Genomic DNA, 17,043 nt, shown 5'->3' with positions numbered 1-17,043 from the left:
TGTCCAATGTATAATTACGTTCGACACGAAGTATTTTGGCCTGGTTAAATAAAAAATATGTTTTTCATTAACGGTATGAAAGGCTAATTCTGACACTGCTGAACGAGAAGTGCGAACTGACGCCACATGTTTATTAACACGAATATCCAACAGAAAACGCGTCAAACGTTGGTAAGATGAGTTGCAGTCACAGCAAGAAATGTTTGTGTAATTCACAGCAAGAAATGTGTAATTTGTGTTGAGAACGGGGAGTGGACTGAGCGATTGTTCAGTATATAGTGTGTTATTTCCATATTGGGCTGGCCACAATTTTAAATTCGGTATCTTTAAAGAATCTGTTAAGCTGTTTGTGCCACTGTTCAACTTATGGGACAAAAATGAAGTATTTTTTAATATTACGATTGTTGGTTGATGTAGTATTTTGTATCCTATCCCTAGCTTGTACCCTAATTCGGTTTATTGTAGCAAGGGGATAACCCCTGTTTAAGAATCTGCTGGTTAATACATGGATTTCTGAGTCCAAAGCAGATTTTGTTGCTGAATATTTATAGGCATTTTGAAATTGATTAAAGATAATAGATCTTTTGTCGGAGAATGGGTGATAGCTGTTATAATGTAGAAACGTGCCGGTGTTTTTAAGTTTACAATAGACGTTAAATTGGATTGTATTTGAGTCCCGAGTAATCGTGAAATTTAGAAAATTTAAGGCGCCTCCGTAGCCAGGTGGGAAGGAGCAGCAGTGCGTAGCACATGCTTCTTGATTAGACCGGGGTTCGAGCCCGTCACCACCAAATATGGAGGATGCGGAAAGGTCAGAGAATGACCACCGCATATCCCGGAGCAATATGGCCTTAGTCGCTAATGCTCCTAAAAACCAAATAACAATAACAACAATAACAATAGAAAATTTAATGACGTAGTATCCATATCCTCCTTTTCCAATGTAAATTTAAGTTTAGAATGAATATTATTAAATGAATGTAAAATGTCTTGGAGTGTACTACTATCAGTAATAACTAGAACATCATCTAAATATCTCCATTAGTATGTGATATGGAGTCAAAAAGGCGTAAAATGTATATGCTCAATCGTTGAGAGATAGATCTCCAATATTAAGCCACTCAGGCTCAATCCCATTGGCAAACCAAAAATTTGTTTGTATACGTCTCGAAAGGTGATAAAGTTTGCCTCAACTAACAGTTTAAGCGAAAAATTTCTTTAATAGAAAGCTTAGTGTAATTAATAGGTATAGAGTTTCTATTTAACATATCCCAAAGAATATCTAATGTGTATTCAACGTTTACATTTGTATATAGCGAGATAACATCTAATGAGAAGTAACTCATTATCGCCTAGTCTACAGTCCTTAAGGTTATTAATTAATGTATCGTAGTTCTTAATCCCAAATTGTATTACCTGTCCAAAGGGTTTTATAATGTACATGTGTGGCCAAGGCTGAAAATGGCGAGTTTCTGTAGAAAACAATGGGCCAAATAGGAAATCCAGTCTTGAGTAATTTTACCTGACCGAAAATCATCTAGACAAGACTTCAGTTATAGCTCGGACGCAGCACGGTTTTGTTAAGAGAAAGTCTTGCCTGACCATTTGATTGTATGCTGTGATGTGGTCACTAAGGAACTGGATGCAAAGAATAACTTTGATATCATATATTTGGATCTTAGAAAGGCCTTTGATACTGTTGCACATGGAAGACTGCTCAAATTGGAGCAGTGTGGCATTTGAGGTAAATTGCTGCTATGGATAAAGGGATGGTTGAGTGGGAGAAGACAGAGAGTGGTAATCAATGGATACTGCTCTTCGTGGACTGATGTTATTAATGGAGTCCCTCAGGGTTCAGTGTTTGGTCCATTGTTGTTTTCTGTATTTATTAATGATATTGATTATGGTATATCAGGCTTAATATCCAGGTTTGCAGATGATACGAAGTTGGCAGGGTTGTTAATGACACTAATGACAGTACGCTGCTGCAACAGGATCTAGAAAAGTTGAGCAGATGAGCTGAGAGGTGGCAAATGAAGTTTCACATTGACAAATGTAAAGTACTACATATGAAAAGCAGTAATCCCAGAGTAACGTATCAACTCTGTGGTACCGCACTGACAGTGGTAGAGAATGAAAAGGACCTGGGGTAAATGTGCAGGCAGATATGAAGTTTTCTGAGCAGGGCAGACGGTCTTCAAGAGTAGTTCATGGTGTCTTGTCAATGATATAGAGGAATTTTTCTAGCAGGGATAAGGAGGTGGTTATCTGGGGGAGCATTTCAGTGCTCCCCCAGACGATCCCTGAGCCGTTATTTTGTTTCCCCACAATCTGGGCATTCTTTTCTATATACAACTCCGCTACTGCCGACCGGGCTAGCCGGGTGGGTAAAGTGCCTGCCTGGAAACCCAAAGGTCGCGGGTTCGATTCCCGCCTCGGGCTTGGATCAGTGTACTGCAAAAACCCTGGGAGGTGCATTATGGCCACAGAAGCCTATGCGCCAACAACTACCAAAAAAAAAGTCCGCTACTGAGGTCTTTTGGTATACGGTCTTTCACCTAGGACACAGCTGTGCACATCCTCCTTCCGGGAAGCTGTGCACAGCGTGTCTTATAACCCCGTAAAATTCTTGCTAGATGCTCAGTATCCGGGCCTTACTGAGCATCTAGCAAGAATTTTATGGGGTTATAAGAGAATAGAATGCCCGGATTCTGGGGGAAACAAAACGACGCCTCAGGGATCGTCTGGGGGAGCATTTAAATGCTATAAGAACCGCTGATTATAATAAGTCTGCTGTGGCCGAACATTTTTGGGAGAAGCAGCATCAAATCTCCCCTGAGGATGCGATTATTGTGGACCACGTGCATGGGTACTGGGAGTGTAAGTGGCTATAGGGTTTACGGATTGGCTCATCCAATAAGAATACCATGAATAGAGACAGAGGATATTTTCGAAGCAATTGTCCTAAGTACGGATGAACAATTTTGTTTGCCACATACCCAAGCCATTTCCGCTTCCGGCTCTACCCATGTGCCGAGGGAACTACATGGAGGAATACCATGTGTGGCAGTACCGTGAGCCTGTTATATAAGGAGGTTTTGCAGGAAGTCTTATCACTGTTGAGGAAGGGAGCTGACGCTCTCGAAAGCTTCAGGTTTTTAGCTCCTTTAATCTTTATATATTAGCATATTTTATAGTAAATGATTTTATTATAGTTTTAGTATTCCGTAATATAAAGCTACTAGTTTATTGTAAATTATAGTAAATTATATAATTTGTTTTTTGATATTTATTTGTAAAACTTTAGTTACAGTAAAATTCATCTAATTGTTGGTGTATGAGTTCACTTATTTCTTAGACATGTCCATTACAGTTCAGCACAGGCCTATCAACATAAAGATAGCGTAGCCAGGGCATTAATAAATAGGGTGTAGTCCCACTGCAGTACCGCGGAGGACAGGGAAATGGAAGTTAGTAAGATCATGGCAGATCTTAGTAAGTGTGGTTACCCCCAGAGGGTCTTGGATAAATATGTTTATAGGACTGGGTCCAATTGCCAGTAACTCCCTCCTTCAGTGGCTACTGCTTACATTCCCTATTATCTGGGCCTTTCAGAGCGTGTGGCACGGGCACTGCAGGAGTGTCAGACCTGCTGTGTGCAGCTTCCGGGGGCGGAGGTTGCACACAGTGGTGTCTCAAGTCAAAGACCCCATAACCCAGGATTCCACCAGTAGTGTAGTTTATGAGATTAAGTGCCCGGATTGTGGGGGAGACAGGGCGACATCTAAAAGACCGTCTGGGAGAACATTTGACCGCCATCAAAACTGCGAACTATGCTAGGTCTGCTGTGGTGGAACACTTCTGGAAGAAGCAGCATCGGATCTCCCCTGAGGATGCTGTCATTACTCACCATGCGCATGGGCTCTGGGAATGCAAGTGGCTCGAGAGCTTGCGAATCAGTTCATCCTGTCATACCGTTAACAGGGACAGGGGTGTGCTATTACACCCCCTTTTTTGAGGCAGTTGTGCTCAGACACGATCATCGGTTCCACCTGGCACGCTCCCGGGTCACTTCCATCTCCGGTACACAAATAGAGAATACTGACGATGTTCCTCATGAGTCACATGAGTGCCATGGGGCTGTTACTCAAAGATGTGTCATTGTAGCAACAGTACACTGTTGAGAAAGAAGACAGCTGTCTCCGAATGCTTCGGATTTCCGGTATTTTAACTTATTTTAGCGATTTTCATATTTTGTTTTTAACTGTTTTATTATATCGATTTTATGTATATATTTTTATATTTTTAGTACTTATTGTAATAATCCAGTTTACTGTATCATATTTTATTCTATTTTATTAAATACTTGGCTGGTGTTTGAGTATTAATTTTCTTGAATGTGCCTAAAAGACCACTCACTTCGACCATGTTCTTAGAAGGGTTGTTTTTGAGAAAAAGATCAAATGTGTTAGCTGTATGGTTAGGATTGTCCGGTATTCTGGTAATTAAATGAACAATCTGTGTGAGGTCATTAATAATTGCAAAAGCCTCAGCATCTCTGTGTGAGGTGGGTCTGTGTGACTAGAAAAAGGAAGCCAGCTGGAGTTGTGAACATTAAAATCAACAAGGAAAATTACCTCACTGTTAGGAAAGTTGGACTGGAGACAGTCCAACTTTCCTAACAGTGAATTTGACACAATGAGGTAGAGAGATTTTAAGCCAGAGAAGATCAAAGAGAGGAGATTCCAAATTGCCAAGTCTCTGACAGGGAATATCAGAACAGACATATGCATAAGTACCACCTTTGAGGCGAAAGGAATCATACAGCGAATAATTTGGGCATCTGAGATGAGCAGTAGAATCAACTGATAACTGAGATTCTATCAGAAAAAGTACATGGGATTTGGCAGACTGCAAGTGGAAATGGTCATCGTTGAGATTAGAATTGAGACCACGTATATATGTGAAATGAATTAGGAAGCGTTTGGGAGGTTTAGATCTTTTCGCAGATAAGCTTGCTCTATTAGTTTGACAATTCATAATGTATTCAAAAGTAAGAAAACGGGGGGGGGGGCATGCTGCATGAAGTAATGAAACTTTTGCATATGGCGTAGATATGGTAAGAATATACTCAGATCCTTGACATAATGTGGCCTCGACAATGCTCCCCACACACACACACACTACTCGGACTCCCTCCAGTCACTATCTGGCAGAGTAGAGGTAGCAAGATTATACACTAGCTGATCCGGAAGTCTCCTGGAGAGTTACCAATAGGTTCGGTCTGGTGTACTAACTAGCGGTCGGCCTGCGAACACCGTTTTAGAGCTGTACCCTCGAAATGTAAGGAATATTGGATCTCGCCACGATGTTCATCATAAACGTCAAAAGTCATCAAGCATACTGCATGATTGAAGAGACAGGGAAGGGTTGACCGGAACTTAGCTCTAGAGACTAAACATGGGTTGCACCACTTCAAGCCTCCAATAAGCAAAGTGGTGGTATTTCACCGGTTGATGAGAGTCATCTACCACCTAGTATTGCCTGGTAACATAGAGGGGCGGCATTTCTCCATGTTGTGTGTGTATGCCACACCTCGACCTCTGCTTACCTTGATTCACACCTGGGTGGTCACCCACCATGTACTTGTGCATGGAGGTTATACCCAGGATTACTAACAGTCCCACCATTGTGAAGGTGCAAGCAGAGGATTTGGGTGTCCTAGACCATCCGGACTTTGCCGAAATTGGGTCCACTTGACTTGAGTGTCACCCGAATATCAGTTGCATCATCGTTTTAGACTCCCAGGTAGCAAATACAGCTTGTCTGGGATATCTGAGAGAATGTCTGTGACAACCTCAAGGACCAGTGTCTTGTGTTTTCTTGTATGGCATGTTTCCGTAAATAAATTTTTATTGGATTCATAATTGGAAATAGAAAAGGAAAGGGATTAAGAGAGATATACTGCAGAGAGAGAGAGCAAGAAATGAAAATGAGATAAAAAAAAAATATATTTAAAATGCAAATGAAGTGAATCTTTCGCCTGAAAGGAAAGAATGGGGAGAGAAAGGGAATCCCACATCTTCAAGGAATCCAAAATTCCAACGTGACCTTCGCTTCTTCTTACATCATGTATCTTCATAGACGGGGTGGAGAGGGCGCATTTCCTTTGAAACATTTTAAAATCCAAGACTATTATCGACATCACGGATTTATCCTGCTCTGTATTTGGCAGGATAAATCCCTGATGTATGCCATCCCGTGACTCATTGCGCTGTGCGAGCCTTAATCAGTATACTCGAGCGCGAGGGCCTTGCAGTGAAAAGATGCCATCCTATTCAGTCAGAAGAATGGTGGGACGAATGAGCAGCGATCGTTCCAAGAAAATCCTAGGTGCAGAGTACTGTTTGATGAAGAGGACGATGACTTGTCTTTTAACTATAAGTTTATATATCACCAGTAGTAGTAGTAGTATGTTATATAACCAGTATTAGTATGATATGTAACCAGTATTATTAGTATGTTATATAACCAGTATTAGTATGATATGTAACCAGTATTATTAGTATGTTATATAACCAGTATTAGAGAGATATACTGCAGAAAGATAAGGTTTCTTTTTTATCAGTGAAAAAAAGTTTTCTTGAAGTAAATTAACAGTAATCTAATGGTAATAAAGGCAAAAGGTTACCAATTTGTATTCTTTTACTAGTATTGGATTGCAATACCAATTCAATGTAATTTTATACTTTGTGTTTTTTCACATTGCTCTCAAAAAATAAAACTTTTTATTAATGCTTCTTAAAATAAAAAGAAGACATTATAAGCAAAAACTATTAGTCACTTCTATTTTACAGGTTAGTGAACCCGGTAGGTGTGTAAAAATTCGAACTTAAACATTAATTAATATTTTGTCAAATAAATACAGAAATACATAAATAAGAAATGATAAAAATAATTATAGGTATTAGTAGTGACAAGTAATGCAAGGGAGGACGTTTATTCAGCATCAGACAATGAAAATGAAAACTTCCCACAGCACTTATCCACCGTTCTCTATTAATAATTTGTCTAGTTCTTCCTTAAATGTATTCAAACTAACCACTAACCAATTTATTCAAACTAACAATACTAAATTGAAGTTTTTTCCAAGAAAACAAATTTCCACACATCTATCCTGCAACCATACTACCTCAATTTAAATTTATGACACCTCAGGTTGTCTCATTCAATCCATCCAAAACCTCCATCAGATTGATCTCCTCAAAGGTGTCTAGGCAGGGTAATTGGCAGATGAAAAATTTCTTGCTAAGCATATATCCTTTTGTTCCCTTCACTAATCCTCTTTCCTTCACTGCAACCATTCCCAAAGATCAAAATCTTTCCTAAAACAAGGCTTAAGATCTGTATGTAGTACTCAAAATGTAGCCTAACCATTGCCTTACACAATGTGATAATCACTTTCTTATCCCTCTTGCCAAAATTTCTGTGCAAACACTGACAAAAACTCCATGAGCTGTCCTACCCACATATTTGTATCAGAGAACATTATATCTGATCTACAATAACCCCCCCCCACATCTTTTTGTTCTTCACTACACTCAGTATGATAGGCGTCTCCGTAGCCAGGTGGGAAGGAGCAGCAGTGCGTAGCACACGCTTCTTGATTAAACCGGGGTTCGAGCCCGTCACCACCAAATACGGAGGATGCGGAAAGGTCAGGGAATGACCAACGCATATCCCCGGAGCAATATGGCCTTAGTTGCTAATGCTCCTAAAAACCAAATAACAAAAAACAACACTCAGTATGATACCAGCAAATTGGTATGTTATTCTGAGATTACTGCTTCTCACATGCAGTCCCTGGCATTTGGCAATGTTACATTTCTGTTGCCACTTTTCACCCCATCTGCCTAAATTTCTAGATCCAGTTACAGTATCATACCCTAATTACGGTCAGTAACTGCCCTACTAATCTTTGTATCAACTGGAAATTTAGACATTAAGCTTGATGCCTTTACCAATATTATTAATAAATATTGATAACCATTTCCACTCCTCTCCGACCCAACCATCCCTTTATCCATTGCAGAAACTTAATCTCTAATGCCCTATTGCTCCAAGCTGTATAGCAGTCTTTGATACAAATTTTTTATATATGAGACAAACTATTTTGCATCACTAGTAATTATTATTTAAACCAAAGGCATTTCACACATAACACATCTTTTGAACAATAAGCCCAACCTCATAATTAAGCAAATGATTTAATTTTTTTTTTTTTTTAATGAAAACATCAAACACAGAAGGTATATTAGAAGCTATAATACATAATGCAGTGTATGGGTTGAAGTTTGAGAAGACATTGACATTATACTTGAATTTCTATAGTGTTACATTTGGCCTTTATCTGGGTATCTGTGTTATGCTAGGCTGGGCTATAATATTCGAAATTATCTGAAATGCTTTGAATGCTGCCTAAATACTGGGAATGGTTTGGATGTTACAAAACCTTAATTAAAGCATGTCCCAGAAAAACGCCAATGAACTTGTGTGACTGCCTAGTGGTTTTATAATAGGTCAATGATCTCGTGCCCTAAAGATCTATTCAGCAATGTGGAGAATATATCTTGCAGCATCGGATCAGTGTTGTATTTTTAATCCAAGACCCTATCTATTATAGTCAGGTCAAGGAATGCCGCAATAATAGTTCTTTTACTATAAAACTTGTGCTATGGATAACATGTAGCAAGTGAGCAGGTAAGACGCAAGGATACTCAGACAAAACATGATTTATTATTATTACTATATCAGAAATGTACATATAATAGACATTTGAGAATAGAACATCTTTTTCTTACACTTACATTACTATCATGAATAAGAGAGGTACTTTATGTGTCTCTAGCTGGTAGTGTGGGTTAGTGACATGTCTACGTTCTTCATGTGATTCTTCTATGGTATCTTGCTCAAATTAGTTTGCAATCCACATCTCACAGGAGTAAACAGGTATATACATGTATGCATAGGTACTGTACTAAAACTTTGAGTAACAATTGGGTATTGTATAGTCACATTAATACAGTCACATAAATATGCTAACGAAGAGGGATGTTTATGTATTAATACAAAAAGGGTAAAAGTAAGTAAAACTTACTAGTATAAGGAATGATTCGGTCCAACTGTATCTGGAACAGCGACTGTATTGTTCCGTCCTAATCAGCTCTGCTGGAGATTTCAGCTAGGTGATTTCCTGGCAATGAGGTTCTTGGGTAACTGTGGTTACGTCTTCTTCGATCTGAACAGGGTTTCTCTAGATTTCTCGGCAATTCTTCTATCAATCTAGAACTCGGGCCGAAAGTAGCAAAGGAGCAAGCAAAAGCTATATTCAAAGCTCCTCTGACAACAAGAATGTGTCCAAAAAGTCTGTTCTACCAAAGAGCTGTCTGGAAAAGGCTGTAGTGGTAGTCTTCTCTCTCTCTCTCCACTTTCAACTCTGATCTTTTTAACCCCTGTCCTTTGTCTCACCTGAGTATATATAGGTCCTCCCCCAATACACTTTCCATGCTTCCAATGGTCTGGAGCTTGTTTTTGTGAAATCTCCAGGGCTGATATTTGTTGACCAAAAAAAACAACAAAAAAGGAGTTACGACCATGTGAAAATGAAACTCATATTTGTTCAGGGGTGAGAGTTCCTGATCTCTGAACTCGGGGAATCTAATTCCTGCAAAAGGGACTGCCTGATACAATCCACTCCTCAGTTATTAGATTTGGGTTACCCCCTTAAAGTCTGTTTTCAATAGTCATAACTTCTTTTTATCTGATAAAAATAAACACCTCCTTGTTATCTGCCCTTCCATCTCCCATAATGGTGAGAAGCTGATCAAATAACGGCCTCCTGTTGTGCTGCGACCCCACTAATAAAGGTAGGATTGCATCACAATTACTGACCTCACTTAATGTGAGGTCAGTAATAACCTCACATTAAGTGAGGAATACTAGAGAGGAATGCATTCTAGTAGCGGAGGAATGCTGATAAGTGCGGTGTTGTTTCCTACTCCCTGAAATACAGTGAAGGGAAAAAGTATGGGGTAGCTTAGAGGAAGATGATAGATAAAATACAGGTATTTTACACTCCTCATTGCCACCCCCCCATAATTTCTGCAGGGGCAAAAAGACAATGACCGAAATACTAAGTGTCTGCACTGGGTTCCGAAACTTCTGTAATGGGGTAAAACAAAAACATACCTCCTCTTACAAGACTAAGTAAACCTTAATTAACGGTATATAGTAAATCTAAAGCAATCTATGTACATTATTCTACATATTACTCTGTTAAGTTTAGACATTTCAAAATGGTTCACAAAAAAAAAAAAGAAAAAAAGATCAGTGGGTGTTGAATATGTTATTGAATAACTGTGATACAAGGATTATGTCAATCACTTGAGAAACTTATCTGACAAAGACCTTACCTGATGTATACCATCAGGCATACTGTTATACACATGTTTTCTTCACCATGACCCTAAGTTGATATTTTAAAAACAAGAGTTCATTTGTTTTAAAAAAATGTTCTCTTTATTACACATGGAAAGATGTAGGTCTTTCCACGTGTAATTGTGAAGGTGTTCTTCGTGATCACTAAACATCTGGGAACTGTGACATGATGATTTCTTCTCTCATTTCACTGTAGGATTAAGGTTTTATTGTTCTTTAACTGTCCATGAATTGACGAAGCAGTCTCCAGTGAGCTGAAAAATACGGGGAGCTCATCTCTTCAGGGACGCTCTGGATGTGGCTTCTATTTCACAATTTTCACTCGGCTTAGAGACGATATGAAACATAAACAATCACTAAATTAGTATCTGTTCTTCATTAGTACATTCACACACATAATATCATCTATACCTAATACTAAATAAACATTGTATATATATATATTTATTCCTGAGTTGCGAATTTATTTAATTCTGGCATATACTTTGGCCAGATTCAATATAAGTTAGCCATTTTACATACAATATCCATATTTGACATTAATTGTTTAAGGTAATGAACAAACACAATGCTTACCAAATGACATAGACTAATATATAAACACAATCACTAATACAATAACACAAATACTCATGGGATAACTAAGGACAGTTATATATATATATATCTGATAGTGATTTATATTCCTGTCTATTTAACAGAACATATAACACGATAAAAAAGAAACCTTACTACCTGTCTGGTGTTAAACTTTCTTTTTTGATGAATTGTACTAATATTTATTACTACCTGGTGCACAGTGGGTTAACCAAATTTTGAAACATGCAGCATCGGTACAATATTAAAATTATTGCTGTAAAACAATAGCAATCTAACCAATTTTAAATTTTAGAAAAATGTAATAAGCCTTTATTGCAAACGAAAGTTTCTTTATTAATTTTAGCGAAAATAACTTTTTAAATGTTAACAGAATAATTTCTTTATTGTGTTATACTTTGAATATTAACTTTTGTTGTACAAAATATTTTATATAATTGCAGTGAACTGAATGTATCAAATGTGGATAGTAAGTTAAGCAGGAGTGTAGGAAAGATTGTTGCAGAAACTGTGAATCTTTTTGTTAGTAAATGTGAGCGTTTAGTAAGTATAAAATCTTATAAAGTATAAGTAAAAACATAATTATATAATGTTGAAATATTTGATTTTAATTTACTTGAATTAACATTAGCTTGACTATTAACTTTCTGAATCATTAAATCGGATGTTGGCACCCTCAGCAGTAATGTGGTTTTGGACCTGGGTTCCTATGTAATTTTTATTTGGAGACAATTAACATCAAAATTGCACTCATGTGGTGTCTACAGAAATTAACTTATTTTGCATTAAAAAAATTCATTTAAGGATCACTTTTCTCTCAAATTAAATTATAATACATGCCTTTGTGAGTTTATTTTAAATTTTATGGCAGTGCCTTAACGATGCCATATCATTGCCACAATAATGCATTGTAGTATAAGCCTGCACTAGTGATTTACTTGTGTGGGTTGATAACTCCTACATAAAAGAAAATTAGTAAATTAATAAGAGGAGTATACCTCAATATAGTACGTGGAACACTTCCGTATGATACCCTCCAGAAATTAAAACGGAAAAAACGAAAAAATCGACAACTTACTGGTACATTAAAGTAAAATATAAATAATTAAAGTAAAATATAAATAATTAAATAATCAATTTAACACAATTCAAAATCAATTTAAAACAATTAAAATTCAAATTAACGCAATTAAAAGAATCTAACGAAAATATTCAAAATGATTTTCCTTCCTTGGGAAGGAAGGAAAATCGTTTTGAATTGTGTTAAATTGATTATTTAATTATTTATATTTTACTTTAATTATTTAATTATTTATATTTTACTTTAATGTACCGGTAAGTTGTCGATTTTTTCGTTTTTTCCGTTTTAATTTCTGGAGGGTATCATACGGAAGTGTTCCACGTACTATATTGAGGTATACTCCTCTTATTAATTTACTAATATTATTATCAACGTAGAACATATTGAGTATTACAGCTCTGTTTCATACTATCTAAATAAAAGAAAATATAAATGGTATATAAAAAAAAAAAATCTTAAAATCGTATTTTAAGATTTTTATTTTTTCATAAACTGCATATCAGTGATTTTATTTTTTCATAAACTGCATATCTGAGGACGAGAGTTGCCGGTGCGGACGTGCCTTTCTGCCGCTCTTGGAACAGAGAAGTTTTTTCTGCTTTATTAGTTTAAATTGACATATTAACTTATTTTCTAGAGTAGCTTTATATTCCTATTTACAGTATTTAAGTTTAAAGTAACTTAGATAGAGATTTTGTAGGTATTACTTAGTATCGGAAAGGGTATCAAATCCACGTGTTTACCGTTCATAAATAGCCGCCATTGTTACGGGAAAATTAATCAGTAAAATCTATTAATCTTGTCGAACTTCATTGGCAATTAAATTGTACTTTTAACTATACATATAACCACTTAGGATATGTAACATAAATAATTAGTAAAAATAAATAATTAATACATAACTTGATACGGAAGTTATATAAAGGGATTTCATAGATAACACTCGTTACTGAAACATAAATATTTCGTAGATAACACTCATTACTGAAACAAATATTTCGTAGATAACACTCGTTACTGAAACATAAATATTTCGTAGATAACACTCGTTACTGAAACATAAATATTTCGTAGATAACATTCGTAGATTTCGCAGATAGCACTCGTTACTGAAACATAAATATAGCGTTATAACTGTGTTGGGATACAAGTTTAGGATTTAATTTTATACTGAAATTGAAATTGTATTGAAAGTAAATCGAAATCATGACTCAAACCAGAGCAGCAAAGCAAAAGGCTCAAGCTAATGGGAATGCTGTGGCTCAGGGGAGAACTGAGGGGGCAGTTGCCCTCTGAATCACAGCCTTTTAAGATGCACTATTTGCTTGATGTTTGCGGAGCAGTCAGGTATGGGACATGATACTGCCATGGGGGATGTCTTTGTATGTGCGCGATGCAAGGAGTGTAAGGAAATCAGGCGACAACTCAGCGTTGTTATGGGCCTATATGAGAGCTTGAAGGACAGGGTGGATGCCCTCGAAGGAAATAAATTGAGGGGCCCATCAAGCTCTCAGCTGCCCACACCAATGCCAGAGCTTGCACTTGGTCATCGCGCAACACAGCGGCAACCCCCAAGGCAGAATGCGCTGGTCCCAAAGGAACTAGTAGTTGTTGGTGACTCTATTGTCAGGGAAACGGGGAACAAGCTTTGTAAAAAGGATAGGTGGAACAGGACCAGGGTATGTCTGCCAGGGGCAAAGGTTGATGACGTTGTAGAGGGAATATCATCTTTTAAGGGCACAAAAGGTGATATAGTTGTACACGTTGGCACTAATGATATTAAGAGTAGGAGACCGGCGGAATTACTGAACAAGTATAGGTCACTGATGAAAAAAAGCCGTGAATCAGAGTTGAATTTGAAAGTGTCTGCAATTCTGCCCAGACACGATAGGAGGGAATATATGATGAGAGCCCTGTCGATCATTTCGGCCCTGGAAAGATTGTGCAGGGCTCAAGGGGTAGAATTTTTTTCAGCCTGGTCTGTACTTGTTAACAGGAGAGACTGCTTCTACAGGGACGGGATACACTTAAATAGAAAGGGTGCAAGAATGTTTGCTGATGCTATCGAGGCAGTGTTAGGTGGGTTGGAAAACTGCTAGATTGGGGGGATACATGGACTAATAGATTAACAGTAGCCACTGGCAGAGGAGAAAGTGATTCTTGCACTGCTTCTATTGGAATGAGCAGCAGCCTGGAAAATAAGATGCAGGATATTACAGAGATTGCTGGGAATCATGGGGGTACAAGTAAACACATGGGTTGTGTTAGGGTGGCTAAGAGGAAGAGCAGGTGCATGTATACTTGCGTGTACACCAATGCTAGGAGTTTAATAAATAAATTTGATGAACTTGAGTTATTGCTCAAAACATCAAAGGCAGATATTGTTGGGATTTCACAGACGTGGTGTCACACAGATATAAGGAATGTAGAAATGGAATTTGGGGAGTACAATGTCTACAGAAAGGATAGACAGGATAGGAAGGAAGGAGGGGTTATGCTATTAGTTAAGAAACACATAAAATCCAAGGAAGTGAAGCCAGTCGACATCGGTGAACAGTGCAGTGTCGAGTCAGTTTGGTGTGACATAAGCATTGGGAGATCAAAATTGAGAGTAGGAGTGTGCTATAGGCCTAATGACTCTGATGAGTATAATAAGAAACTGTACAGAGAAATAGAGTGGGCCAGTAAATCAGAGAGTCTTATAATGGGGGATTTTAATTTCCCAGATATTGACTGGAATTTGTGGGTTGGTCACTCACACACTAGCAAGGCTTTTGTGGATTTATTGGATGATTGTTTTCTACATCAGCATGTTCGGGAGGTAACTAGAGGGAGTAATACTCTTGATTTGATTATCAGTAGTGATTCTTCATGCATAAAGAATCTGCAGATAAATGAACCACTAGGTGGCAGTGATCACAGTGTTCTGAAGTGGGAGTTACTCAAAGAGGTAACTACCATTAGGGGTAAAGGGAAGGGATATTGCTTTCGTAAAGTTGACTACGATGGGCTGAGACAGTATTTAAATTCTATACAGTGGGATCAACTGATGATGTTACAATAGCAAATTCAAAATGGGAAGCATTCAAAGAACTTATCTTGGAAGCTACTAGGCTTCACATACCAACTAAGAAATATTGTTCAAGTTTTAGGCCTAAATGGATGTCAGATGAACTAATGAGACATACGGCAGAGAAAAGAAAAATGCATGGGATACATACAGATTAACATGTGACACAGAAGCCTATGATAGATACAAGTTGATCTGTAACCAAGTTACAAAGGAGGTTAGGCAGGCGAAGGCAGATAACAAGAGATCCTTGGCAAGGGATGCGAAGAAAAACAGCAAAGAGTTCTTTACTTATGTAAACTCTAGAAGGAAGGGGATGAATCAGATTGGTCCACTTGATATCGATGGGTCAACTGTTGATGACCCTGCTGAGGTAGCTAACAAACTAAATGAATATTTTGCATCAACATTCACACATGAGGAGTTATTCAGTGAGGGGAATGCCAGAGGTGTATTCAACTCTGGCAGTAAGCTAGAGAATCTTGTAATAACTGAGAGTAAAGTGGAGGAGAAATTGTTGAAGATAAACACAAGAAAGGCACCTGGGGTGGATGGGATCTATCCAGTTATATTAAAGGAGGCAGCAAAGGAAGTAAGCAAACCCTTAGCCATAATTATGAGAGCTTCCTTGGACTCAGGGGAGGTACCCATGGACTGGAGATGTGCAAATGTGACCCCAATTCACAAGGGAGGATCAAAGGCTGATACAAGGAATTATAGACCTGTGAGTTTAACTTCTGTTCCAGGTAAATTAATGGAGGCACTGGTTAAAGAAGCACTGCAGGATCATTTAGACAAGACTTCAGTTATAGCTCGGACACATCATGGTTTTGTTAAGGGGAAGTCTTGCCTGACCAATTTTATTGGATACTATGATGCAGTCACAAAAGAACTGGATGCAGGGAATAACTTTGATATTATATACTTGGATCTTAGAAAGGCTTTTGATACTGTTGCACATGGAAGACTGCTGCACAAATTGGAGCAGTGTGGCATTGGAGGCAAATTGCTGCTATGGATAAAGGGGTGGTTCAGGGGGAGAAGACAGAGAGTGGTAATCAATGGACACTGCTCATCGTGGACTAATGTTATTAGTGGAGTCCCTCAGGGTTCAGTATTGGGTCCATTATTGTTCTCTGTATTTATAAATGATATTGATGATGGTAGACCAAGTTTGCAGACGATACGAAGGTTGGCAGGGTTGTCAAGGACACTACTGACACTATGCTGCTGCAACAGGATCTGGAAAGGTTGAGCAGATGGGCTGAGAGGTGGCAAATGAAGTTTAACATTGACAAATGTAAAGTACTACATATGGGAAACAGCAACCCCAGAGCAACATATCAACTCTGTGGTACTACACTGACAGTGGTAGAGAATGAAAGGGACCTGGGGGTGGTTGTGCTGGCAGATATGAAGTTCTCTGAGCAGTGCAGATGGGCTGCAAGAGTAGCTCATGGTGTCTTGTCAATTATATATAGGAATTTTTCTAGCAGGGATAAGGAGGTGATTATTCCCTTGTATAAGGCAATGGTCAGGCCACACCTAGAGTACTGTATACAGGCCTGGAGACCTCAATTCAAGAAGGATGTAGAGCTGCTGGAACGAGTACAGAGAAGGGCAACAAGATTAGTGAATGGAACAAAGGGGTGCTCTTACGAAGAAAGGCTTAAGTTTTGCGAATTACAGTGTCTGGAGACTAGGCACCAGCGAGGTGATCTGATAGAGGTGTACAAAGCCTTGAATGGTTTGAGCATGCTCAATGCTGATGGGATTCTTCCTCTTGCTCAGAATAATC

The 17,043-nt window shown here is 38.2% G+C and overlaps 1 protein-coding gene across 1 annotated transcript in view; it reads left to right on the top strand.

Annotated features, from left to right (window-relative positions):
• fws (Conserved oligomeric Golgi complex subunit 5 four way stop) overlaps positions 1–17,043 on the top strand; it is a 372,604-nt gene that overhangs the window by 239,182 nt on the left and 116,379 nt on the right. Inside the window, exon 12 of the mRNA XM_090384621.1 lies at positions 11,538–11,637. Coding sequence (XP_090240747.1) covers positions 11,538–11,637 — 100 coding nt within the window. The remainder of the gene's footprint in view (positions 1–11,537; positions 11,638–17,043) is intronic.

This window comes from Mastigoproctus giganteus, chromosome 11 (genome assembly GCF_048544385.1).
Source record: "Mastigoproctus giganteus isolate SK-2022 chromosome 11, ASM4854438v1, whole genome shotgun sequence".
NCBI lineage: Eukaryota > Metazoa > Arthropoda > Arachnida > Uropygi > Thelyphonidae > Mastigoproctus > Mastigoproctus giganteus.
The sequence above is the reverse complement of the archived record's forward strand: the minus strand, read 5'-3'. Positions and strand labels throughout refer to the sequence as shown.